This window comes from Fibroporia radiculosa, assembly GCF_000313525.1.
Source record: "Fibroporia radiculosa TFFH 294 genomic supercontigs, scaffold1815, whole genome shotgun sequence".
NCBI classification, from domain to species: Eukaryota; Fungi; Basidiomycota; class Agaricomycetes; order Polyporales; family Fibroporiaceae; genus Fibroporia; species Fibroporia radiculosa.
The window spans coordinates 13613-40800 of NW_012133319.1; the positions used below are offsets into that span (position 1 = coordinate 13613).

General features: G+C 50.1%; 6 protein-coding genes across 6 annotated transcripts; 4 read left to right on the top strand and 2 right to left on the bottom strand.

Annotated features, from left to right (window-relative positions):
* Positions 1-1612: 1612 nt before the first annotated feature.
* On the top strand, positions 1613-4648 carry FIBRA_03220 (uncharacterized protein; the record flags this gene model as incomplete). The annotated part of the gene is made up of 9 exons (XM_012325065.1): positions 1613-1630; positions 1710-1766; positions 1822-1854; positions 1904-1952; positions 2004-2200; positions 2259-2550; positions 2614-3096; positions 3173-3732; positions 3788-4648. The coding sequence occupies 9 exons, from the start codon at positions 1613-1615 to the stop codon at positions 4646-4648; spliced, it is 2550 nt and encodes an 849-aa protein (XP_012180455.1).
* Positions 4649-5370: 722 nt separating this feature from the next.
* Positions 5371-7494, bottom strand: FIBRA_03221 (uncharacterized protein; the record flags this gene model as incomplete). Its single annotated transcript, XM_012325066.1, has 11 exons — positions 5371-5730; positions 5784-5920; positions 5977-5984; positions 6031-6131; positions 6199-6487; positions 6557-6630; positions 6684-6752; positions 6808-7152; positions 7213-7219; positions 7269-7387; positions 7444-7494. 11 exons carry the CDS (start codon positions 7492-7494, stop codon positions 5371-5373), a joined length of 1560 nt encoding a protein of 519 aa, XP_012180456.1.
* Positions 7495-9896: 2402 nt separating this feature from the next.
* On the top strand, positions 9897-15067 carry FIBRA_03222 (uncharacterized protein; the record flags this gene model as incomplete). Its single annotated transcript, XM_012325067.1, has 8 exons — positions 9897-10261; positions 10319-10587; positions 10637-10872; positions 10924-11994; positions 12050-12714; positions 12764-13211; positions 13263-14703; positions 14760-15067. 8 exons carry the CDS (start codon positions 9897-9899, stop codon positions 15065-15067), a joined length of 4803 nt encoding a protein of 1600 aa, XP_012180457.1.
* A 945-nt stretch (positions 15068-16012) lies between these two features.
* On the top strand, positions 16013-16543 carry FIBRA_03223 (uncharacterized protein; the record flags this gene model as incomplete). Its single annotated transcript, XM_012325068.1, has 3 exons — positions 16013-16280; positions 16349-16441; positions 16494-16543. The coding sequence occupies 3 exons, from the start codon at positions 16013-16015 to the stop codon at positions 16541-16543; spliced, it is 411 nt and encodes a 136-aa protein (XP_012180458.1).
* Positions 16544-17288: 745 nt separating this feature from the next.
* Positions 17289-17840, bottom strand: FIBRA_03224 (uncharacterized protein; the record flags this gene model as incomplete). The annotated part of the gene is made up of 5 exons (XM_012325069.1): positions 17289-17314; positions 17368-17398; positions 17460-17470; positions 17523-17562; positions 17625-17840. 5 exons carry the CDS (start codon positions 17838-17840, stop codon positions 17289-17291), a joined length of 324 nt encoding a protein of 107 aa, XP_012180459.1.
* A 1729-nt stretch (positions 17841-19569) lies between these two features.
* On the top strand, positions 19570-27177 carry FIBRA_03225 (uncharacterized protein; the record flags this gene model as incomplete). The annotated part of the gene is made up of 17 exons (XM_012325070.1): positions 19570-19837; positions 19898-19914; positions 19965-20019; positions 20180-20257; positions 20317-20453; positions 20514-20738; positions 20789-21617; positions 21684-21829; positions 21884-22036; positions 22092-22114; positions 22171-22199; positions 22255-22297; positions 26466-26577; positions 26630-26814; positions 26868-26926; positions 26983-27038; positions 27094-27177. 17 exons carry the CDS (start codon positions 19570-19572, stop codon positions 27175-27177), a joined length of 2499 nt encoding a protein of 832 aa, XP_012180460.1.
* Positions 27178-27188: the final 11 nt, after the last annotated feature.

A 27188-nucleotide genomic window follows, 5' to 3' on the forward strand; every position in this document is an offset into this window, starting at 1 on the left:
TAGATCTCGCTCATTCTCACCGCCCCAAATCTGCTAAAGGAATTCAGACCATACACCTGTCTCTCGCAGCATTCCCTGACAGACGCACGTTGAGCGTCATGGTCCGACTCTTGGGGCCCTGGGGAGGCATGCATCATGTGGCACATTCGCGTGCACGTCAAGCTCAGGTTGTAGGTATTTCTGGTCTCATTAAATTGGCGATTCGACATGTCTGAATACGAAAGCAGTTTTCCCTGTGTTGATTTATACCAGGTAGTACTGCTCCGTCGTCCGCGACGGACTAAGTGCTCAATGGACATTCGCCACGGACGCATGATCCGGGTGCCATCAGCTGCAACTCGGGGTGGTCGTTACGGCATACTGTGGGCGACACTGTCAAACCCGTGGCTAGCGGCTCGGAGTACTACTCGCATACTATCGTCAGGTGAACATATATATACTCACAGTGTGTTCCGAACACATTTATGGAGAGCGCCGCGCTTCCACATAAGTGTAACCTGTGCTGCCAAAAGATGCAGCTCAAGCCTGATGTTTATCTCATGCAGCATTCCCTTAATCCCGATGGTCCCTCGGATTGTTCGTGTGCGCTATACTAGTAAATGCCATGGCATCGTAATTCGCCACAAGGTTCATTAGCTTTAATTATCACAACTCTGGCGTGATCAGCGACAGATCAGTCATTTTTACGACAGGAATCTATGTTTCTCACCGACGAGAACAGGAATCGTCGACCTGAAAGTCTTGGCCACATAGCGGTAGGACACGGGTTCAAGTGCATTCTAAGCGCTCGGATCAACACGCAGCACAATTTTGAGTTTAGGTAGACGGCCCGCCCGTCGCTGTACACGCTGCAGTGCCTAGACAGCATGCTTGCATCTCGGTGTCGATGTTACCGACTGTAATAGGAAGAGAAGATTAAAAGTTACCCGGATTTGTCATGAGTCATGTATGACCACATATTGGACATTCCATGCGGAATCAAATTCGTGCCGCTATTCCCTTTGAAGACCTGAAAGTCTTCCCTTGGATAAGCATTGTTCCACAAGCGAGATGAATACGAGCCTCACTTGCCATGTCGATGCGTAGGACCATGATCAAGCGTGGACTCATCGTGGGAAACAGTTAGGCGAGCGTTCAGTAGAGCGGCCGAAAAGAAGCCGGAGGGGGATTTCCACGGCTTCGGGTGCCGGCCTTCCTAAATCAGAATCGCCATCCGTGTCCGCAGGCTGACTGGACGCCTTCAACTCGGCCGACATAAGGACCTCGTCCTCAAGGCAGCGATATTCCATGCCCCCCTCTCGATCATCCATTTTACTCGTCGCCGTTGCTAGAGACAGCGTCGAATTCTTTCGACACTCGAACACATCGTCCTGGAGCGTCGGCTAGATATCTGGCGCTCTCCGAATTTTCGGCAACTCCTTAGCCAAGGTTTAAATTCGTTGCTTATTTCTCCACACTTCGGCGCCCTTCCGCCCACAACCACTTCAGACCTCGGTTTGTACGACTCATTCACGACCTTACGACCAAGTGCTATACATATCTTAGTCCTGCTTTCTTCATCCCCCATAGTTGTGTCCCGGGTTGGTCGTGTGCGTGAGGTTTTGCCGCAATCATGCCTCGATTTCATATGGTGCGTCTTTCCCTAGAGCGATTGGGCTTAAGTGGCGACGCGATGCTCTAAGCTATGTTGCTCACTTATGTGCATATAGATTGATGTTACCACACCTCACATCATCTATGCCGCGCTAGGTGGCTTTGTAGTGATTGTAGGTTGCTTTATCGTTTCATCAGTGCAAGTATCACTCAATACATTATACACAGTTTGGCATGCTCTCGCTGCTCATCCGCGAGAAGGTGGGCCTTCACACGCGCAATTCTTGATCAGCACTGAGAGATACGGCAGCTATACATAGGGGAAGCATGTTTGGCGTTCTTGTTCGGAGTGGTTATTGGTGCGTACAACTTTTTCCCCCTCGTCCTGCGCTAGGTTTTGATTTAAGCAGGGCCATATGGCGCAAATATATTCAACCCTCGCGAATGGGGAGGAGACGATGTCGCTACGTCCAACACCATTGTCCTCGAATTTACTCGGGTTGTGTTAGCTATTGGAGTCTTCGCAATAGGCGTAGAACTTCCCAAAGCGTATATGGCCAAGCACTGGAAAAGTTTATTTTTCCTCCTCTTTCCAGTTATGACATGGGTGCGTGTCCTGTGGGAGGCGCTGCTATCTACTATATCTGACACTACTCGTTTTGAAGGGCTGGTTTGTGTCAGCTGGCCTCATCTATGCGCTCATCCCTGGACTCAACTTCCTCTCATCACTGGCAGTTGCGGCCTGTCTTACACCGACTGATCCTATCCTTGCTGCGGCAGTCGTTGGCGGCAAGTATGCAGACAAACATGTACCAGCCCATCTGCGACATTTACTTGCCGCGGAGAGTGGTTGCAACGATGGGGCGGCTTTCCCCTTCTTATTCATTGCTTTGTATCTTACCATCGACCCTACAACTGGGAGGGCTGTGTCTGACTGGTTCTTGCTTCTCTGGTTATGTGCGTTTTCGCGTTTGTCTGCTGCTGTTTTACTCATGTGACCCAATCCCTATATTCCTGCAGATCAAGTGGTTCTGGGTATAGTGTTCGGCGCGGTCCTGGGATATGCCTTCCGACATCTTATGAAGTTTTGTGAGCGCAAAGACCTTATCGATAGGCAATCCTATGTCGCGATGTATGTGTCTCTTGCCATGCTTACCATTGGTGCAAACACACTCCTTGGATCGGACGATCTACTAGCAGCTTTCTCCTGTGGAACTGCCTTCGCCTGGGATGGCTTCTTCAACAAACAGACTGAACAGTCTGTCTTCTCTTCTGTCATCGATCTGCTCTTCAACATCGCTGCGTTTGTCTTTGTTGGCGCATGGATGCCCTTCGACACCTTCTCTGATACTGCGCTGACCCTCAGCGTCTGGCGGCTCATCGTTATTGCCATCTTGGTCCTACTTCTACGCAGATTGCCTGTCATGATTGCTCTCTACCGATGGATACCTGATGTAAAGACCTTCCGCGAAGCTATTTTCAGTGGGCATTTCGGGCCAATGGGTATAGGCATGTTTGATTATTGGTGTACACTTTTTCTTTGCTTGTTAATCGTGGCTGTGGATTCGTTTTCTACTAGGTGCTATTTTCATATCCACTCTTGCAGCTGAGCAGCTTCCAAATCCTGCTTCCCCTCCAGAAAATCAGGCGCAATATCTTGCAGCCACTATCCAGCCCATTGTTGCTTTCATGGTTCTTTGTTCTATTACGATTCATGGCCTTTCTATCCCCTTCTTCTCTCTTGGGCGTCGTGTTCATTCAGTCTCACGGACGTGGTCCCGTCATGACACCTTCGGAACATTCAGCGGGCGTTCGCTACCCGAGTGGACCACACACACACGACCCGTCATCCCAGGCCAAGATATCATTATCAATCGAGATAGTGAGATGGAGAGAGGCACTTTACCTCCCAATGAGAAGGAAAGCAGGTCTGATGAATTTGAGATGCGAGAAAGCAGTACAACACAGGACGAGAAAGAAGAAGGGTCTTCAGCTTCGCGATCCCAAGAAGAGGCCGCGAGAAGGCCGGATGGTACAGACATTCGAGATGAGAATCTCCCTGATGGCTCGGAGGTCATTCAGGAGTGGCAAGAGGGCCCCCATCGTATCATTGAGAGACGTATTGGGCCTGGCAATGAGGTCAGTGATCTTTTTTTTTCGCAGCCATGTTCGCCCTACTGATAGTTCTTTTTAGGTCGAGGTCGAAGTACAGAGGAATGTCAATGGTCCACAGGAGACCATGTCAGACACTATCCGCATTGCCGAAGGGGCGGCAGCTCATGTCATCAAAGATATCAAACACCGCTTGATGCGTGCACCGCACGACGTCGAAGCATTCATGACCCAGGCCGAAACTAGCATCCAACATGAAGCGGAAGGAGTTCGGGACAAGATAAAGAGTGTAGAATTCGAAACTCAACAGAAAGCAAGACAAGTACTCGGTAGTCAGATTGAAGATGAGGAAGGATGGCTTTCGGATGCTAGTAATGGAGAGCAGGGTACTTCGGCGTCAGCAGTGGAGGGAAAGAGATCCGCTAGGAGGCAATCGAAATCTCCTCCCAAATCCTCCGCCCAAAGGCAAGGGCAGAGTGGCTCCCGCCGACGGATGTCTGTCCGACGACACCTCCCTCGTGCGTTTATGCGCACTCGGAGCACGGATGTTTCTTCCATGCAGTGTGGTGATGCAGAAGATCACGGTGACGACTACGGCTACGAGGCTGGTACGGAGGCACCAGATGATCGTCAAGGTCGACGTCTTATCAACGAACCTCCAACACTTCCATCCAGTCTTCGTCAGTCACGTCTGCAGCATGCGCGCATCGACTCTATCCGTTCTATTGACATGCGTGGTCTAGGATCTCGTGAGCAATCCCCGACCCGATCAGTACGCTTCGCAGACCAACGTAATGGATGGAGCACGCCGAGAACACCCCTCTCACCGTCATCCCCGGCGACACCCCAACCTGGCAGTGAAGCTCCATCCGATGAGGAGGGTGATTCTCCTCGCAACCAAGTTCGCTTTTCTCTACCTGATCTTAACGAGCAGCGAGGGTGATCGTATCATTCACATCTGCATTACTAATATCTTGCATCATAGTTTTCTTACTTCTGCTAGATCAACTACATAGACGAGCGTCGGACTGTCGGTAGTGCTGCAACTTATCAGTCGCGGTATGTATTATTGTATAAATTGTCTACTCTGGTTTGTTACCGCATCTCGCACATACGTATACCGTCGTCCAAGTTTTCTTGCTCTGGTTCATAGCCGTTGGCTTCTCGCATGCATTGATTGTATCGCATAGCACTCGTCCAGCCACTCGTGTACATGCATCTCTCACACTAATCCATCGAACGTTCTGCCACCTGATATACATCTTAAACACGCTGCCGATTACACCTGCATCTATGAGTCTGGAGTCTGGAGCGTCAGGTTGACTCTACTTGAAGAATCATGCAATAATCATCACAACCTCAAGTTGCAGCGACATAGACCATGTACAAGTTTCAGCCACTGATTATATATATATTGCGGGTGACGTGATCTACGTATAGTACATGATAACATCCAAGAATATTGCTGTCATTAGGTAGACTTCATCATGACTACATATAAGTACAAAAGAACTAAGTCTCCCAATCTCTCAAGATGCGGCACCCGAATTCCCGAATTATATGCTCAGGGTTGCGTCGTGTCAGCTCGACAACGCCACTGCAGGCCTATGATATCGATCTTGACTCTTCCAATATGGCCTGATCTCTTGGTTAAACAATGTAGGTTTATGAAGATGGATCGCCATTATTCGTCGGGAGTGTCGTTCCGTACACTGTTAAGTATATGCCACTTGCAAAGGTAACAAGGCATAAACCAAGAATCGTTTTTGCCCCCCAAGTGTGTAGGAAGTCGAATATGGCAGCGAACATATGTGACTTACGGCCCGGACGATCAGCGTCGACGATCTCGAACGGCATGTGCATCTCTCGCTCATTCAAGGTCGCGTCCTCTTGCATAATTGCTGCTGCTGCGCGCAACCCGGACGTAAAGCCGTCCTCGTGAAAGCCGTACTTGAGCCATGCGCCGGCAAATGAAATGCCACGTTTTCGTTGAATGATGTGTACCTCTTGTTGAGCGCGAATGGCCTATGAGCTCGTGGATGAGCGGATAATGCGAAGGTAAATTAACCGATGATTACCTTGGCATCTAGGATTGGGTGGTCGTAAGAATACCTGCCTGCGACGAGACTTGGATTGGGATCAAATAGCGGGTTGAGCGTGACGAAAATAGGTCCGTGAAGTTCCTCGGGTATGTGCTGAAGATCATTCATCCAATCTACAGAGAATCCAAGCATGAAAGACACGCTTGTTCAGTGCCGAAACAAGACTCACAGGTGCTACTTTTTGCGTCAGTCACGCTTAAAGGATCAAGCAAATAAAACGCACAGGGATACTTCATTTATGATTTTTTTCGCTCCGGTATTGTTCGTCTTCGACCTTGAGAGGAAGTTCCAACACGACCAAGCGGCGCGCCGTATAGGCATGAGCTGGAGCTCAGTCAAATCGTCAGCAACATCCACGTCACATTACGACAAGTTGACAGTTCATACGCACCCGTACATCACAATGCAGGACTGCCTCATTCTTATTCCAACGGAACGCACGGAGGATCCGTTCCTCGTCTGCAGTTGCACCGCCACCGGTACAGAGAATCGCGAGCGCAGTGTCGCTGTGACATGCCAAAATGACATGATCGTAGTAGTCATGCGCTCCGGAGGCCGTTGTCAGCTCTATGTTCCGGGAGTCAGCATGTATGGGTGTAGAGACGAGTGACTGCACAGGCGTAGATAGATGTAGCTGTGGTTTCGGGAGCTTTGAGAGTATCCGCTCGACGTAAATTCGGCTAAAATATACCAGCCAACCCAACGAACTTGATTATGCAACATCGCAGCCAGTACCTAGGTTCACATACCTACCGCCCTGAAGGGTAAGCCAGGAAGGCTTTCCGAAAATTTGCAAGAGATGATGATTGTGCATGAATTGAATCTTTGGAGCTGATTTAAAGCACAATCATAACACGCATTTCGTCAGAGACCTACCAATGTACGTGCGGGAAAATCGAGAGCGCACTGGGCAGGTGGCGTGCTCCAAATCGCAGCAGTCATTGGCTAAAAGTTAGACATAAAAATCGACACGCTGGCGTTGGTGGGTACGACTGCTCACAATCAAATAGTCATTCATGAAAGACTTGGAATAGCCTTCTTGGCTTAGGTACTCTCCTATCGTAGGTCCGTCGTCGTCTGGGGAGGCAAGTTCCATGTGTTCAAGAAGCCTTCCTGCGCAAGCATTGAATCGCAAGATATCGTAGACCATGAGCCACATATTTGGGTCAAACAGGCGGGAAATCTGGCAAAAAACGCTACTAAGGTTCCGACCAGCCCATTCAAACGCCCCTTTGTCGCGGGAGACTGAAAAAGTCATATCTGTATGCCGAATTCGTTTACGCAGATCAGGGTGTATGTCGAAAAATCGAAGAAAATTGGGGTATGTGGAAGGATTGAAGACGATCTGCATCAAGCCATCAGAGCCACAGATACAGCCAGAAGGTGTTCGGGATGCGCTACGTACGAATCCTCTATGAAAGTCAAACAATATGACGAGAAATATACGAGCGAATAACACACATGTCAACGTTGACCGAGTTGTCTTTTGGTCCTTCATATGAGACAGTGTGTGCATGTCCACCAGGTCGTGAATCGGCTTCGTAGAGATGCACCTCGTGATTGGTGAACTCATTGAGCAACTATGAGCAGGCGAAAGACGGTGAATGAATAATCTAATTGCCGTCGCTGAGCTCACCCATGTTGCAGCGAGGCCAGACACTCCGGACCCGACAACAGCGATTTTCATGGTATTTCGAGCGAGACTTTGAAAGCAACGAGGACGTGGGAGGAAGGGTGGACAAAGACCTCTCTTAGCGTCCCTTGAACAACCCGAACAAGTCCAGGTGCTCGGCATCGACCGAGTAGACGTAGAGGCACGCAGTACCTCAGTACGAGAAGCGCATCCTATACAAAGATCAATTTGCCAGCTTAAAGTATATTCAACGTGATATCAGCAATACAAGGAACTGATGCCGGTAACTCTGTTGTATGCGATCGCCAAGGGAGTGAACCGCTACCTTGTCTCTCTCGCAGCAGCACTCATCTCTCCCAGAGGAACAGGCTCGCTGTGCGCTGGCGCATCCACCTCGTACTGGCGGCGGGATCGGCTCTGAGAATGGTTCTTAATCTCATCCGGACGCTGCCGGGGCAACATACATAAAGGCTACGTGTACTCATCTCCTATCTGTCATGGGGGTACTCCAGTCGCACGTAGAGCATATCCAGACACGCTGGGAACCCAACGAGGCGATTGGAATGAAGAAACATCTGACCGAGCCCATCGATGTTCCAGGTTGAACAGCCGCTAGATAGAGTGTGATATATAAGAGCGATCGACCATCGTAAAGAGATCGGACATATTCATACCATCACCGCACTGCAAACAAACTCGTCGGCTCAGGCTTGTCTCATTATCGCTATCCAGCTTAATCCTACGAGAGCAGCCAACTTTTCAAAAGAACCATCAATACAATGTCTGAGATAGCAGTATTTGAGTGCTCACAGGCAAGAGGCAGACAGGATATCAAGAGCTGCCATCCGGAACAGCAGAGACATAGATTGTCGCAGACAAGACAACAATCTATTGATATACCTGACGTTGCACTAAACAGACGGTGGAATGCTCAATGCTGACGCCAATAAGAGCATTCTGTGCCATAGGCATAACATACAAAGCGCACAGCTTTGTGGCGACGGCTGACCACTCGGATATATTATCGAAAGACGCCATAACAACACATGTCAACCAATCTCACACTGTACAATACGCGAAGGCACTGTCCAAGATCGAGGCAATTAATTTCCACAATTATGCAATTTGAACAGTAAGCGCGACTTACATCTACGTTGACCTTATTCACAAATCCGGACGACCGGCACCTGGATATCGCCTCGAACAGCCACCCATAAAGCACCTTAGTCCTGTAAAAAAATTGGAATTGAATAGTAGTCTGAAGGGGATAGATCGAAATGAATGCTTAATGTAGAATATCAAAATCCAAACACTCAATCTTCTATCAGTTAGTAATAATCAGCATCGATGAGGGGACTCACAAGTGAGGAAGCAGGACCTAGTATACAGTTGCAGACACCCACAAAAGGTGTAATTGGGCAAAAAATTAGAGGGCGATGCAACCCACGAGCGTCTGAACCGTATCCATGCCAGCGAACTCGCATTTCTCCAATGAGAATCGCGGCCGCAGGACATAGCCCGCAAGATGCCCTGAAGAGTAGACAAGGTAGGCATCACTGCCCGCTTTCCCACGTACATCTGCGTCCATACACCGGGGCATGGGGATTTCTCTGGCTACGAGATGTAATTTGCAAAGGAAATTGCATATGCCCTTACATTTCAACCGCTCAAACAGATCGCTCTATGAAAGGAAGCGTGCACCATGCAACATATTGACAATTATCACACCGAGACAGGCAAGGGCCCGTCGACGGATGCAGTTAATGTCTATGCAGCAGGAGTACGTAATCAACTTTGAGAACGATCTGCAAGTGACGGTGCGAAGACAGGCAGTACAATTTATTTTGCCCTCATCAACCCTATCAGAGCTTGCCATAGTCCCAGGAGTTGGGAATGCGAACACAGAGTAGCATACAGCAGATGCCGATAGGGACGGGTAGAGTGCACGTACCAGAGTCCGCTCGACCTTCAGATGTACGAGCCCATCGCGTTTTGATGCCATTGCGGCTCCCAGAAGGATAACGCGGAGATTGCTCAACCAGGCTCAACTCTAAAGGTTAGAAAGTTCAGACACCACTCGCGAGAGAGGATGTGTAATATCGTGATCCTGTTTGTAGCGAGCATTGCGGCCTTCATCTGCATCAACATGGTAGCGAGTACTAATAAACAGGGGTTAGATATTACTACTGTGATGTTTGGGAGTGTTGGGGTCTTACGCGGTCACGAGAGGGTCAAATATCGCGTACACAACTGATTGAAGGCGTTGTGTGTTCAGACGCGTCAATATGCGCAAACATGAATGCTGGCCACAGTGGATCGCGTCGTGCGCGCCAGGGTTTACATTTTATTCTTCTATATATCTCCTAGAACCTCATCGTGTTGAGAAATCGGGTAATCTTGTTTTTCAATAATTTATGCGCGAGTGCTGACGCGTAACAGGCGTATCCTGACTCTCCATGAGTCTCCCTACCCCACCAAGCACATCCCATAGAGACAAGGAGAATCGTCTGGCGCGATTTTCTGGCCGTCGAGTTGTGTGGTCAGAAGAGTGTCAATACCGCATCTTACCCTCTAGTCCTCCACGTTTGTCGGTTGAATCCAGTGCAAAGAAAACGCCTCCCGTGAAGTCAATCCTAAAAAAGACGACGCATGTTCTTCTTCCCCTTGCACTCAATTTCGAGAAGGAGACGACTCCAGAACCCTCGGATCCCCTTGCTGATCTCCATTATCTTGAAGGGCCGGTCTCCAAAATCGTTGCAGTGGACGCGTCATTGCGCGACTTGATTGAAGCCTACTCAGTTCTTGCTGCCCGACTGAGATCGTGCGTATGTGGTAGCACAGATGCCGATTGCTCATGGCCTCTGTTTCACCCACTTAGGCAACATCGCGAAATGCTCGTGGACGCGTTAGTCAGGGATCTCAGTCGTATTTTTGTAGACCCGGGGAAGACAGAGCACTCTGAGGAGCTGACTCTACATGAGGAGGAGAGTGTGGTGTTGCTATCACCAAAGGGAAGTCCAGTCAAAAAGAAGGGAATGTCGGAGGAGCAGGTCAAGTTTGCCCGCGATCTCTGCACGGTCTGCCACGCTGTCATCAAATTCCTCAACGTCCTATTCACATTCCCCGCTATTTATCAGATCTTCACCGGTATGTGGCCTCCTTTGTGCATTCATACAATGTCTTATGACAGGATTAGATAAGCAATTGAGTTTTGTTTTGACGCAAGTTTTAGCGATTCCTCTTGCGAATGAGCTCCCTACCCCCAATGCTCGCAAAACATGTGCCTTGTCGATGTGGCTACTTCAGACCCAGCGTCTTCCCGCGGAGGTTCTTGTTCCTGCAAAAGACCGTATCGCTTACGCGCTTCGCCGTGGCATTGAGGGCGAGTTGGGGAAAGAGGGCAAGAAGGGATCAGTGAATGATGGCCTCAAGGTAAGGCTCCATAGACCGTTGATCTTGCAGCATACTCAAATTAAACTTCAGGCTATCCACGATTTGTCACTGGCCTACCCGAACGTCTTTGTACCTGCGTTTATCGAAGTGCTGCCCTCCATATTTTCTAACCTGCTAGCCTCTACGCTGGTATTACGTTCTCAAGCCTGCCATGCCCTAGGTGGTTTTGCTTATGCAGCTGCAACCTTACCCCAAGCGTCCATTCATGCGCGGATTTCGAACATTGCAGAGGACTTCCTCACTTCCCAACAAAGCACGTCTTCTAACGGACCTGTCAGCCCTTCGAAGGACCCTGTTATTATTCGCACTTTGCGTACAACCTTGGGTGCAACAGATCCGAAACATGTCGCGCAAGGTCCAGTGTGGGCATGGAGCGTCCTAGCCAGTTTCGTTGTGCTACTTGGCCCTACGTTGTATATTAACGACAAGCTTACACGCTCCATTTCGGCATTGTTTTCGCTTGGTATGCGGCATCAGAAGAGTTCTGTAAGAGCCCTCGGATGCCTGAGTTGGCGATGCATGACTTGGGCTTATTTTCATCCGCCTTTGGAGGTGCCAACAGCTGTCTCTGAAGATGACATGGTCGAGGATGAAGAGGATATTGAGGCGGAGGAGGCCGAAGCAGCAAAACAGGCCTACATGAAGCGCATGAATACCGTCTGGAAAGTGGTGCAGTCCGTTGTCGACATGGGCGCAGGAGTTACCACCATTGGCGCGCTTCTGTCACAGGAGCCCACTGATGAACTTTCTTTGAGGCGCGCCCTCGGTGTGCTGCGTGGAATGAGCAAGAAGGGCGGGCATACGTGCAAAGACGCATTGGATGCTGCTGTACGTCTTGTCGGCTTGGAGTCTGAGCCTGAATGGAATGCACAAAAACTGCTGCCCCTAGGCCTATTCTCCGCAAACCCTGGCCTTTTGACGGCAGAGTACAAGTTACTTCCACAGGCTGTAAAGCCACTCTTCGAGCAATGTGCACAGATGGAGGACCTGAGATCCTTGACCAGGGAGGAGCTCGCTGTGGATTGGGTTTTCAACAGCTTGTTGGATGTTTGGAAAGAGGGGTTGGGAGCTCTTCGACTGACCTGGGGATGCGAGCTTCCGGTTTGTACACCAGTTTCTATCTTGAAAACCTTATTGCTAATATCTCTATCCATAGTCTGAGATCATAGATGTCTGGTATGGTCTTGTAAGAGCACCTGCAGCCGTGATGCAAGGTAGATTTGGATTGTCTGTTTTCACGACTAAGCGCTCATTCTACCTAGATGCGGACGATGATCAAGGCATCGTACAGTTCGCAAACCAGGCTGCTGAAATCCTGATCGATTTATTGAAAAACCCCGGGCTCGATTTAAGCTTGGAGCCTGAGCTAGGCGGGCAAGTGCCGACGAGCCCGGTCAAAGTTGGTCGCCAAGCGCTGCTACCTACCCCAGTCTCTCGCTGGAATCTGGGATTGAAGCTATATCTGATTCGAGAATTATGGAATGTACTGAAGACCGTTTTCACTCCAGGAATCCTTGTCGAAGCAGCCGGGAAGCTGTTCGCGTTTCTGATCCGGCAAGAGATGAGCCTTGTTGGAAATATTAATGCGGTGGACGAAGTCAGATATCAATGGGCTTCCTTATGTGCGGAGGTGATATTTGACTGCGAGACCGGCGAACTGGACATATTCTGGCGCTCCCGGATAGATCCTCGTTACAGTAAGCGTGGCCATATGTGGAACGCAGCAGTTTGTCGCTCCGTTTGGGCCATTTTCTTTCAAAAGTGGCAGGAATGTGCAGCACCATTCGAATCTGCAATTATTCTTCTCGGAGTGCCCTTCATGTGAGTCCTCTTTGTATAAGAAGCTAGGTCATTGATGACGTGTGTCCAGGAATCTTGACATCTGGGACATGTCAACTGAAGACGTCGAGGCGTGGGACAAGCTGCTGCAGACCACTATTGCCAAGGGTCTCGATTATGGCATCGATTCCGTCTCTGTCATTGACCAAATTGCCGCCAAGATCTTGTCCAACCACGATCCTACCCTTACGTCGTCAACTCGCGTGGTTGATCTGCTCCTCTCCCATTTGGAGATCAATGAAGCTCGACAGATACCTTCGGAGGTTATGGAGTTCGCGAACGACACATTAGTCTCATCATACCCACCGGAACCTCGCAACAAGGTCACGGCCTTGTGGATGATCAGATCGCTCACCCGTATCATCGATGCTTGCCCGATTGAATTATCGTTGAGCATGTTCGAGATCCTGCAGGAAGGTCTTAGTTTATGGATTGCAGATGACTACCAAGTCTTCACCGCTGAAGAATATGCTATGGATGTGAGTGCAGTCTATTGGTGTCCGCCGAGTAATTGTTGACAGCTGATACAGATTTTGCCTGTGTATCAAACCGTTCTGCTTGGCATCCAATCCTTGACTGCTTCCATTGAGATTGTCGAAGCTCTGACACCACTGATAGAGTCAGCTTTCTGTGGGCGGCAGGACAAACCAGAGGGAGCGAAATACGCGTTCCATGATTTCTGGCTGGCAACTTATGCGAATGTATCAAAACCTTCGTGGGGTTGGCCACAAGGGATTCAGAATTGTCTTCAAGCTCCCGTGGATCCCCTGGCTACGACATTTGCATCATCGGACCAACAATCCAATGTCATTGCTTTGTCCGCTGCGGAATCGGGCGCCTCGAACGATGCGCTCTTCGCTGAGACGGAGGAAGACGATGATGAGGCTACAGAAACTGCAGCCGTAGTTTCTGCTTTGCTTCTTGTCTCCAGCCCACCTGCACCTTCAGTCCCCAGTCCTCTGGTTCATGCCATTCTACCTTCCACACCGGAGTCCTCGCCTAGACAAGTGCATACTACGACACCTGTGCGACTGCACCAACCGGCAAATCAAGGCACTTTACCGGCAGCGCCGCCAGCTTTACATGTATCTCCGTTCCTATCATTGCCTGTACGCGAGCCAGTCACGCCCAAGCGTGAATCTGGGTCTTCGCCTAATCGATCTGTGCGACGACAGAGCTCCGACAAGGAAAATGTTCCTCCCCTCTTTGCGGCTTCTGTCGCGGAGCGCGTTGCCGTGCATTCACCTGCCACGCCGTCTATCCTAGGCAAGAGAAACAACGCCGATGACGTCTTTGAGGAGCGGTCGGCGAAGAAGCCCAAACTCGATTTAGCTTCGGCCGCCCCTTTGCTTCTTCCGCAAGCAAAATTGGAAAGCATGTCGAGTATCAGCAACATAACCACTGAAAGTAGTAGTACTCATGTCAATGTGCCCTTCCAAGGCACGACCTCTACCTTGCTCAAGCGGACATCGCACAAGCTATCCCGTCGAAAGCCAGCTTCCAAGGAAGGCGAAGATGAAGATCCATTCGGATCCTCATCGGACGAATCCTCCGGGGAGGACACCACGCCGGTTGCGTCCACCTCTACACACGTGTCTCGGGCACGCAAACGCAAAGCTGTTACGCTTGATGCCGTTGAGGTACCTACTTTCAGCCAGGTGCTGCTTGTGGAGCGCCGCGCGAGTTTGCGATCGACCACCTTGCAGCGTACACAATCCTCCAGCGTAACATGCGCCAACCAGGAGTCCAGCGGCACGCCACAAGTTCGTGTGGAGCGGCCACTGAGGAGAACACGGTCTGCAACGAAGCTACTTGGCGAAACAGCGACATTTGAGCAGCTGTTTCAGACGCCAACCAAACGACGTAAGACCCGTGTTAGCGAGCTGAAGCAAGAGGCACGAGCCAGTCCGTCCATCCCATCCTCGCCGTTGAGGGCCATTCGAGAAGCAGAGGCGCCCATTGCCGGTAGTGGTGAGTAAATTGCCCCGGTGTTTATACTTCATTTGCTAACCTTTGCCTGATCACAGATGATTCTATCATGCTTGCCACGCCAACAAAATCCCTACCGCAGCTCTCGTCAGATGATGATCCGTTCATGGGACAAGTCACACCGCTGGGTGTCGTATCGCCAGCCCTGCGTCGCACCAGAATGAGTGACTCGGATCTTCCGAGTAGCGACGACTCAACCATGTCTGCGAGTCCATCGCGTGAGCACGTCAAGCGGCGAATCGCACGGTTGCCGAGTAGTAGAAACTACCTCAACCCTTCCCCCCTCAAAATGCGCTTACGGACTATGAGCGATTTTGATTCACTTCCTAGTGCGAGTGACGACTAGAAAGGGCGGATGCCCCACGTAGGTATACCCTGAACACTGGGTTGATGCCCTCACGCTGTCTTATATATCGGATCTCTATGGATATTGGAATCTTGTGTACACATGTATTAGTATATCTCCAATCTCTGTCGCAGCTATGTCTCGTTTTGCATTGTTGCGTAGCATCTTATAGAACACCGTATTGCAATACTATTTCGTTCCCCGAACTTTATGATTTCAGTTACTATTCCAAATGTAGTAGCCGACAGCCTAAAAAAAGCAACCTGATGAAATCGTTTGCCGGAGTGGCGCTCGCCAATAGATGCGCACTCCCGACCGCTGCCAGAGCCCGGATTGGTGACCCTTAAGCTGAAGAGAAAGTTTACTGCGAGACCCACTCTCGCCTAATGTTACTAAGGTATTCTCATGCTCATTTTCCCCCCTGTGAATTACACATAATCGAGGTCGTCGAGTCTTTCAGCCCCTCTTCGGATGCGATGTCGGCGACGCTGGACGGAAGTAATTGCATGTTGACCACCAATTGACCACTCTTGATATTGATTACTTCATTGACTCGTGTATCTATTTCTCCAGGTGTGTCCGAATACTAGTAGCACAACTGCCTATGGTCGGAGAATCTAAATACCTCGAACATGTTTCTCGTCACGAGAGAAGCACGGCGGCATGTCTCTTCACGCACCAGAGCCGCCGCCTGCCAGGTTGGTCACGTCCCCGGTAAACACTGGCGACAGTCATGACAACGTGCGTAAATTACTTCAGCGCAGCCTATAAAACTGCAGCCTTTTCTTACTATTACCATTACTATCTCGCTGCTCCTCTTGGCACGGTCGCGCCGTTCAGACACCTTCGCGCACTTTCTTTTAATCGCTGATACACGTCTTGTGATACCCGTGTGAGGACCCTCTTCACAGCTCCTATCCTCGTGAACATCAGGTCGATTTTGTTATGTTTTCGAAGCTCGCCGCCGTCGTTGCTGCGCTTGCTATTGCGGCTCGTGCTTCGCCACTCTCCACCATCCCTTTCATTCAGTCCCCTAATACTGATGCTATATGGAGTGCGGATATAATCTCGCCTAATCTCCTAACTGTATGGAAAGTCAGTTCCAATCAGACCGTCACCTGGGATCCGTCCCGGGTACCTCAGACGCGCACAAATGCGACGGGTATTCTTCTGTTAGGATACGAGCAGAATGACAGCGAGAACTTGGATATCAGTGAGTACTCAGCACATCATCACCTCTGTCCTAGCTCTGAATAGTGTCGCCTGTTTGCCGTGCGGCAGATACACCACTGGCAGCAGGATTTCCTATTTCAGCAGGGAAGGTTGATATCACCGTGCCCGACGTACCTGAACGGAACGACTACATCGTCGTTTGTACGTACACCCACTGTCCGAAAATCCTTATGTTGATGTATGACTGTTCAAGTATTCGGTGACTCGGGCAACAACTCCCCGTGCTTCACCATTGAGCCTTAAAGATATGATCGCTGATGGATCTCAGTATCACGACGCAGAACGCCATGCAGCAATGGACATTTGAAGATAGAGGAGCGATAAGGCATCGTCATCGGACATTCGTGCAGCAACTCGGACTGAACACCACATTCATTTGGCATCACATTACAATTCATACAACCTAGCAACCATAGCATATATTTGGCTTATAATAATATTCGAAAAACAGTATGTTTGGGCTTCACACAAAGAATTGACTCTTTCTCCGGTGGGAAAGGCGCATTGGGCGGGGGAGGAAAAGCTTACGGCATTGGAAAGGCAACTTTTTGATGCTTTTCTTGGTCCTTGCACCACAAGAAGACAAATAATTCTTTGTTGTATTTTATGACAACTTCGGCGAAAATAGTGAAGCTCGGGATAATCATTCAGTCCTATAGTACTTAAGAATTATCAGCCAACGACTCGCATCCTTTCCGGATCTGAAGCGGGGTTGAAATGACATCATAGCCAACATTTCCCCGCGCAGAAGCAACTCGGCCGCCGTCATGATATCCGTTTCACTTTTTCAAACAAGACCTCAAATCAACTTCAAACAATGAATTCAGCAAAAAAAGTACTATGATAAGTCAACAGCAAAACAATCCTCGCTTGCACCATCGCATCCGTGTAGTATACCTAGACACACGTGTTTACTCTACAAGACATATTTATGATTGGCGCAGATATCAAAGGCGAGGATATTGCTATACAATGTGTGGTGATATGCCTAGCAACACATCTCGCACGGGCAGCCTTCAGGTAGCTCTATCAGCATCAACGATAATAAAGCAGATGAGAATACATACAGACGATGTCGGCACAGCATTCGCAGCATTCCTAGTAGTGAGGGGGAAATGTTAGTCTTGGCTGTGAAATTCATCACTTCAGTGGTACAAACCTTGCAACCCTCTGTAGCGTCATATCATCAGTATGTAGAAACTAGCAGAATGGGACTACGCACCGAAGCAAAGGAAGCACTCAACAGCGCCGATGAAGCAGTCCTGTTAAGGATCACCGTTTTGAGCCTCATTCGCATCCGAACAACAGCACCGCTTTGACTTACCTTAGCGGCTCCTCCTCCCCTCAGACGGTTAGCCTTGTGGTGTTGGCATTCCTGCGTTTGACTACGGGTAGGGGGGTTCATCATGTCTGTAGCAATACCAACAACAATGTTAGTGCTTGGACTTAGGACAACAACCGCCTCCGCCACTGTCAACTCACTCATTTGCACAGCCTGGGGCTGAGTGGTAGTAGTCATAGCAGGCTTAGGGGCTTCCATGTCGTTTGGTATAGGGCGAGTCAAAGGTAAGGTGGTGGTTGAGAGAGAGGGGAGCTGGAGGAATGATGTGCGTCGTTTGAGGGTTTATAGGGGCGAAACGAGGGGCCATATCAACGCCCTTTTTGACGCATAGCCTTAACCGATAAAAATATTAATTTACACGCGCAGCGGACCGCCTGTTGCCACAGCTTCGTCATGCTCTACTGGATCAGCGGAGTTGTCTCCAGACTATACCCTACTTATAGTCGACCAGCCTATCACACATGCGCAGGTGTGCCTTTCAGCCCCAATGCGTGCCCGCGAACGCACCGCACCACTGTCTGCTGGAGCAGAAGTGGAGAGAGGCGTAGCTGACCAGGAACACTTGGCTTGGCACTCTTCTGACGACACAAATAACGTGGCAACCTGTGTGGAGCGGTTGCTGAGCATGGCCTCGCGTAAGTAATGCTCGTGAGTCGGTTTCTCGCAGCACCTGCATGTAGCGCCGGAAATGCCGAAATGATACAGGTTCTCGGCGAGTCTGCAGAACTTATCAGCGAGAACTTCTCGCTGATAAGTTCTGCAGACTGCACCACTGTTTACTGTCTATATAATGCGAAATGACGACGAAAGGTTCTGGGAGGACAAGAGTGGGGACGGAAATGACGACACAGCCGACAGGGTTGAACATCAGGCTTTAGTCAAAGTTATTCGATTCCATGCGAAGTCAGCAGGGATTGCGCGCGCCAACGTTGAACGTTGAACGCTGAACTTTGTTCCAACCTGATAGCAGTGTTCACATGACAAGCTGCAAAATCAATGATACTATTACATGTTGCAAGTGGTCCGACACTATCCTAATCTGACGCTGGCAAGGTAGAACAATTGAAACATGAGGCAGAAGCTAGACTTTCGTCGCCAGAAGAACAAGCGGAGAATGGTCATAAATCTACAGCGAGGACAGTGTCCCCTCCACGACAAGTAGGCGAGGTCGCCGGCGACTAACTTCAGGACATTCAGAACTTCGGCGCAGACTGGGTATGTAGGCTGCCAGGTATCGGCTGCACTTGAAGGCGGGAGAGATTCCGTTAGTCCAAAAATACGCAGTCTCCGTTAGGGCGCGGCGAGCGTGCAGCTCTGGGGCAGCTGCGAGTATAATCAACGAGGATAGCGATAGTCGTGGTGTTTCTGAAGACACTTTGTGAAAACACATGTTGAACTCGGCCAGCTGCAGCAAGGTCGACGATCCAAGGTCCGCGTGTGGAATTCGACATTGTTCACCGTCGCCAATAAAGTCATACAGTAGTAGCCAGTATTAGTAAGATTCGGGAGGCAGCGGTTGTCTGAGACCCCGAAAGCGAGTACCGGATTAGAACCCTCGATCACCTCGGGTGGCTGACATGCTCAGTACTAAACGACCCATCCGCCACTCTGCAACGCACTCTCCTGTCTAAATCGTATTTGGTGCTTGCTCCAACCGTTTCTGAGCTTCATACTAGCGATAGACTAGACTTTATCGACAGGCACGCCTCTGGAACCTGCAGCCGACTCGCCCTACACGCACTCGTCCTTGATATCGTGAGCGGCTCTAGAGTTGGCGCCATCGTTTGCATAAGCACCTACATTACCAAACAGGAATATTCTGATTCTCAGGCAGTAGTGCCTCTACGGCCACACGCCGTGACTCGCCACCGGGTTTCGGATTTACGCAGTCAGCGTCCCCATATATAACACGACCATTCCTGTCGCGATGGCATCCCTCAATCGCCTCAGCTACCTCTCCGTTATGAGCCGCGACGACGACGACGAGGCTGACGACCTGGAGGAGGGGGTTTGCGAACGAGACGAGCTTGATGGACGAACTCCTCTAGACAAAACGATCGATCGTATTGGCATGGGTACGTGGTTATCTCTGCGTAAAGCTACCGGTCCCATTAACACGGAGTCATGCGCTGTGTGTGATTGGATCGGGTTGATAGGCTGGTACCAATGGACACTGCTCTCGTTGTGTGGCTTTGGTGAGTAGTCTCAGCATCCAGTATACGTACAATATAAAACGCGGCATTTAATCGCCATAGGATGGATGGCGGATAATGTGAGTGTTCCGAGTTGAACACGACATGTGCTGAGAGCCTGGTGCTACAGATGTGGATTCAAGCAATTGCAATAGTACTTCCGCGTGTGCAACAACACTTTTCAGGTATGTACTACCTTCGCGTCAATCCCCAGAGCCTCGAAATGCCAGGTTATTGGAGAAGAGCTGGATTTTTATATTCGCTATGTACTATACGAGTTTGCCTTACATTCTTCGTCCCCCTGAACTTCGTGGCGATGTGTCATTTTGCTGAAACTGCTTTCAGTCTCGGACGGTTTTATTGGCGCGTTATCGTCCTCCATGTTTGCGGGGATGATGTTTGGTGCTGTAGGCTGGGGTACATGTGGGTCTCTTCGGATTCTTATTGCCCTACTGCATACTGATACCATATTCCCTATAAAGGTTCAGATCTGATGGGCCGTACAACTGCCTTTAATGCTACCCTTTTCCTCACCTCATTATTTGGCGTACTGGCTTCTTTTGCAAATACTTTTGGAACGCTTTGCGCAGCACTTTTCTTCTTGGGCAGTGCGGTTGGGGTGAGTCTATCAATTTGGACATTTGTATACGATGCGCGATTAACAATTGACTTGAAATAGGGATCGATGCCGACCGATGGCACTCTTCTGCTAGAGCACATGCCCAACGGGAAACAGTACCTTGTTACTGCGCTTTCAGTTTTCTTCTCGTTTGGCTCAGTGCTAGCGGCCTATGTCGCGCTGCTTGTGATCCCGGGGCATTCCTGTCCATCTACACCTCTTCCGTGCGACATTACAACACAAAATCAGGGTTGGAAGTATTTACTGTCAGCGCTTGGACTCATTGTGAGTCATCTTACCCTTGTCCACCGTGCATATAGCCTAACTCATAATAGACGCTTTCAATGTTCCTCGCGCGGATAGTTTTCTTCAAGTTACACGAGTCTCCTCGTTATCTTGTTCATGCAGGCCGCCAGCAAGAAGCTCTAGAGTCCCTGCAGCTCATTGCGAGATTCAACGGAAATGACCTTGACCTAGATATAGACGATGTACGGGACGTGCATGTTCCCGTGCAAGGTGAGGAAGATATGTGTGTCCAAAGACCGCCCTATTCTGCGTCGACAATCCACGACAGGGAGATTGCATCCGCCGATGCCACTGCATCGCTTATTTTCGATGCCGGTAACCACAACGAGGATGTCGTAGAGACTCGATATTCGCCGGATGGCCAGGGATCCCTGTCTTCCCAGCGCAGTCATGATATATTACGGACCACGGACGAATCTGACACGAAAAACTACAGTGCAATAGGGGAATCTAACGTCCAACTCAACGGACACTCTTTCAATACGCCGGCTATACCCCAAGAGCCGCCCCATGCATCCGACTATATCAGAGGCAATGCGCAACATGACAGTGAGACCGATGATGTGAAAGAAGCCCTGCTCCCCTCCCCCAATGACCTGCCGAGGTCCATCGCTGATAGGCGGCACGATGCATCTTACGCACATCCTCGCCCGCGCCCCAGATCTTCCGACCGCAACAGCCGTCGAATGTCCGTTGCTTCATCAATATACGAGGTCAGACCAAAGCTGTACAAGAAGCTGCCGCGGTGGCTTAGGAAGCCGCTCTGGGCGTGGCTTGACCGCATAGGCATGGTGTTGGAGCCAGAGTGGATGAACACAACGCTGCTTGTGTGGGCGGCTTGGTTCGCAATGTCATTGGGTGAGTCTTTGTACTACCATTCATGCTTTCGTGTGAGATCAGGATACTGATTTTACTTCTGTTAAGCATACACAATGTTTAATGTCTACCTGCCCAAGCTCCTAGAGGGCCGTTCCAGATCTGGTGACGCAGGTCTCCTTGTGCCGAAGAGCCTGACGGATAGCATGTGGGACGTCGTGATTTATGCCCTGGGTGGATGCCCTGGAGCAATAGTAAGTCAACCAGCTTTCACCCCCGGCAGTCCGTTCGCTGAGACGCTGGTATAGCTTGGGGCTTATCTGATTGAATCCCAACTCGGAAGACGATGGTCACTCGCAGGGAGCACGTTTGTTACGGCCTTCTTCTGCGGAGTGTTCGTAACCGTCGAGCAATCATGGGCCGTTCGAGCGAGTTCAGTTGGCATCAGTTTGAGTGCAACAGTGAGTGACAAACGTGTGTGGCATGCTCCTGACGTTCTGACTCCTACTCTGTCAGGCGATGTGGGCGGTTCTGTACGGGTGAGTCCAGCCATCCCTTGCTCCGAGTACACCCTTTACGACCGTCACGAGAACAGATGGACGCCGGAGATCTTCGGCACGAAAGGTATCTCTAGCGAAATTCGCTATCGATCCGCATAGCTGACGGATTCTTCTATCAGTGCGAGGTTCCGCTTGTGGGATCGCCTCAGCACTATCGCGGATGTATGTATACTGAATCTTGCTTTATATCCTTTCGCTTACACAGTTGGATTTTGTCTTCGATTTTAGCGGGGGCATGATCGCTCCCATGCTAGGAGGGACACTAATGTCAATCAATCACTCGGTGCCGGTGTATGCAAGTATTGTCATCTTTGTTTTGGCAGGCTTATGTGTGCTCTTGCTGCGCGAAGATAAAACTTCGCGCAGTGGGCAGCGAGCAATCGTACATTAGTATGTCGATAGATAATGTCTGTACAATCTGTAGCGATACTGTGTCTTGATCAGATCTTTTTAGGACATTGAAATATGTACTGCTAATTGAGACGCACGAGTGGAATGTCGATGGATCATAATCTGCATTGCTATATGATAACGGAGGATGTTGTTATCGATATGGATCGACCCTATTACTATGTGCGAGTAACATCCTGTCACCCTCGTTCCTACATATAGGTCGCGCCAGCGCTAGCACTGGGAAATCTGAGGATCTGAAAGCCAAACCTCGGTCGGATCATGCTAGACAGGTGGCTTGACTATCCCTCGACTGATTTTGTAGTATACGATGGATGAGTCTTCAGAGTTGATAGCGAGATGAATATGTTCTGGACTTCCTAGCTCTCCGAATGCGTTTCGTAACCTATAAGTTCCGCTGGAGAACAGTTCTCAACATGACGCTCGGGATGCTTACCACGAGATAGAGATAGATTCTGCGAGGGAGCACGGAACTACACACAGGGAATGTTCCTCGAGTGGCCGTTAGCAATGATTCAGATTTCAGATTATGGCTGACGGTGTAGGCCTCACCGTCTTTGGTCTTCGCCCCCGTATGGCACCTCTCGAACATGATTGGAGATCGACAACTTGTAGGTCAACCCATTGCTGCGCTGAAAAAATTCGATCTTTGAGCTGTGAGGTAGACTGTCGTTCCTTAGAGCCTCACCCAAAGCCAAATCATTGTACGTCTGAAACAGGGCCCCGGCAGCCTTAGGGTACTTGGGTAAGAGGGAAGCGAGAGCTGGGTACTGCATGACTCGTTAGCTTCCTTCTATATCCCAATTAGATAGACACACACCGAGGGATGACTCTCCATAAAGCCGACCGAAGTAAGAATTTGGCAGAGGAAAGATGTGATACTTGCCCGAATGTTTAGTGCAGAGATGGCAAATGCAACGATCTCACATATACTCACTTTGTGAGACGTTATTTAGCCGTTTTTCTGGGAGATCAACCGTATGTCCAAATGTGTAAAGTTTGCCGAGGCTTGAGTCAAGGAGATCTGTAAGGCTGAGACTTTACGAGCATTAACAGAATTCGTCTGTCGAAGTTAACGCGTGCCACGGTAGATGCCGAACCGAAGGGCTCGGCAATTCTCCCGACACTCTCGGGGATCCCGTCTTTGACTTATTTCCGAACTACCACCATAACCACTGTGATGTTGACCTCAGCTTCCGTGTCACTTATAGCTCAGCCTATCTAAACTGTCTATGTGACTGGATTTCCATGGCTAAAGGATACTTTCGCCAGCCTCAGCAAACATGTTTCTCTAGCCCTCATTTTGTCAGTATTCTTTTCAGTCTCATGCCAAATAGAGAGCTACTACTTCTGCTCTTTGTTTTTTCTTGAATATTACACAAAAATATGTCTCTCATGCACAAACTCTGTTCTTATCAAGAATTCTCGACATTTGTCAGCACTGGCACTAAAACAAATGATATTTTCTGGAGCCAATCATGTCGCACCATCACCTGTGCAATTCCATGTTATGGTGTATACTTGAGTCTTGAGGAAACACATCGCCTCAATATTGGTTTTTATCAAGATCACAAACGGATTGGCGATGCTCACCACAGAATGAAATGATGCAGCTATAACGTAAACTTGCACTGTGGGTCATACAAGAGGTCCTCTTCAATATTTTTTGTCTTTCCATTAAACCCCCCAGTTCCAAAGTCACACTGGTACCAATATTGGCTGCAGATTCAAGTTGATTTCAAGGAAAGTCTTCGCGCAATTATTGTGAAAGAGATCTGGTGTGAGCGTCACGGCCACTCCCGACCAAGTTGGTAAGCGAAAGCTCTCTAGTTCAAGTTTCGCATGCAGCATGTCCATGCAGTGGTCGCTATATGTAACAGGATCTGTATTTTCTGCTTCTGCAGCGCACTATGCAAGGTAATTTCAAGTTATCACGTTACCTTGAACAGTGTGTCTGCTTCAAAGGATCTACCCTCCACGAGCCCCTCGAAGATATGGAAAGTCTGACGGAGACCGTTCGTCACTACCTACTCGAATGCCCAGGATTCCGGGCGCAGCGCGCCGTGCTACAGAGAAGTATAGGGAGGAGCGCGAGCTCTATCCGCACCCTGTTGTCCCACCCGGCAGCGACTAAACCGCTCATGTGTTATATTCAGGCCACAGGACGTTTCGACAACATTTTCGGCGATCTTACCCGATGAACGCGACCTGCCCCCCCTCCTGGGGCTTCCTGACTGTACCGGCCACTTCTCCCCCTTTGTTTTCGCTTACCATTTCCTGTGTCCTCTCCTTCTCATTACACGGGATGAGTGTGCGCGGAGGAGGACCCAGGGATGGGGGAAGTTTCGACGGCCAGTGGGGGACCACTGGCCGGCTCACCCTCAGCTGTGACGCTGTCATGGGAGTTGCCAAGCACTCCAGCGGGGGGTTTAGATCCGTGTCCCTTGCCTTAGATGGCCAGGGTTCGACTCTGCGAGTCCGCCGCACGAGCGCAGATACTGTACTATGGTAACTTGATCTTGCTTTATGTCTATTTTCCTGACTATGTATTTTGCTTGTGAGTATTTAGACGAACGTTATTGGCCCGCTGAATTCGAAAATGAAAGGGTTTCTCAAGAGATACTTCGGACATTAACCATTCAATCAGTGCGGATATTCTAGCACATCCCTGCTTCTCAGGCGCTCTTGACTCCGATCCGCTGACTTCGCTTGCAATTAGTTTCATTGCTCGCGGGACGAAGACCATTATCTCCACGCTTGTGCCATGCAGCAAAATACGTCCTTGGTGCCTACGAATCAGCGCAGTTGAACCCCGAGGCCGGCGCTCCTAAGCTCCTGCCGGTACGACATTGTACTTCAATTGTGTACGAGTGGCATACGTAGTCAGCAACATCGACGACGGATCACATTGCTGTATTAGCCTTCGACATATCCTCTAATCCGGCGCAATCTCTGTGAGATGATGATCGGTGATTGCAGTTCAACGTTCTAACCTGGAAATGCCCTTCTGACTTAAGGAACCGTCCCCTCGGGGCACGCTTTCCTTCAGAGGCTGTGGGGTATGCTTGCTCGTAAATATTCCGAGGCCGAAGAGCAGTCTCGAGCGGAAAGCGAGATAGGAACATGGCGGATAACGCAGAAGGCCGACGAGGACTCATCTGCTCATTTATCGCGAGCATTTCCGTCTGACCTTCGGCCGCGCTAGAGAGACGCTCTCTTACAGCATGGTTACGACATTGTATGTACAACCTCTTATCCAGGAGTCCTAGGACCCGAGGCAGCTCACATAGACTTGGACTTTGTCCCTCGCCGACACGGAGCTTGACGGTGTTTGCATAGAGCAGTGTGCACGTTCACGACGTGGTCCGGCGAGGATCTTCGCTCTCCAAAGCGAGTGCGTGGAAGTTGTGGAGGCTACCCCGCGTCTGGGAGTTCCCGAGCGTCTTGGAGCTGCTTCTGGGTGAGTCTCTCCCGGTTTTGCGCCATGCCGGTGCGCGGAGAGACCTATCTCCTTATCCTCGGTTACTCAACGCTGTGGCCAGGGCCGGCTGGCTGGACAACCGCTGGTGAGCGTCTGGGCAGCTCGTGCGAGCATATGACCTGAGGATTGCGATCATCAAACGGATGAGGGAAAAAGCATACGTGTGTTTGGGAGCCAACTCTGTTCCGAGAAAAAGATGACGAGGAGCTTCGTGAAGACGTTGCGATAGGTCTTCTAAATTTTGGTGGGTGGAGAAGGGCGGCGGGAGAGGGACATCGATAGTTCGGGGACGATAGAGGGCTGAAGATATGGAAAGACATATCGCCTCCCATCGACATCGATAACATGTTCTGGCCATGCTCTCAGGACGCGGCGTTGGTTATGGCAGGTTGAGATCGCAGGACAGACATGGGCCGGGTGACACCAGATCGGATCAAGATCCGTACTCCGCCTCCGTGCCAGTATAAGTCTGCAGCCACAAGGCCTAGCTCTCGCTCGTACACCTGCCCCTTGTCCATCAACCATTGCCGCCGCACCGCACCACGACATGGTGAGTCCTACACATTCCTCTCCCGCGGGCCCCAACGCGACCCGCCGCATAGGGTGTCACAGTTGAGGTAATCAGGCCCGGTGACGGCGCGACCTTCCCCAACAAAGGCGGTTCGTATCTCCTCCGGACTGCTCCTATGTACAGACCTCCTCATGATGCCGTCACTCTAGACAAAGTCACGATCCATTATGTCGGCACGCTCCTGGACGGTCGGAAATTTGACTCGAGTCGAGATCGGTCAGCCATCTTGGGTCCTCCCTGATGCGAGTACTTACTGACATCTTGCTCAGGGGACAGCCATTCGAAACCGAGATTGGAGTTGGAAAGGTGATCAAGGGCTGGGATGAAGGTATGCTCTGTACGTGCGTAATACAGATGATCGACTCATGGCGCGTACGTTTACAGGCGTGCCGCAATTATCGTTGGGCGAGAAGGCTGTCTTGACGGCGACACCGGACTACGTGCGTTCCTATCGCATTACATCGATTTGCCCGCGATTAAGTTACACCCACACAGGCATATGGGGCGCGAGGATTCCCTCCCGTGATACCGCCGAATTCGACGCTCAAGTTTGAGGTCGAGCTGCTCAGGATCAACTGATGCGCGAGCGC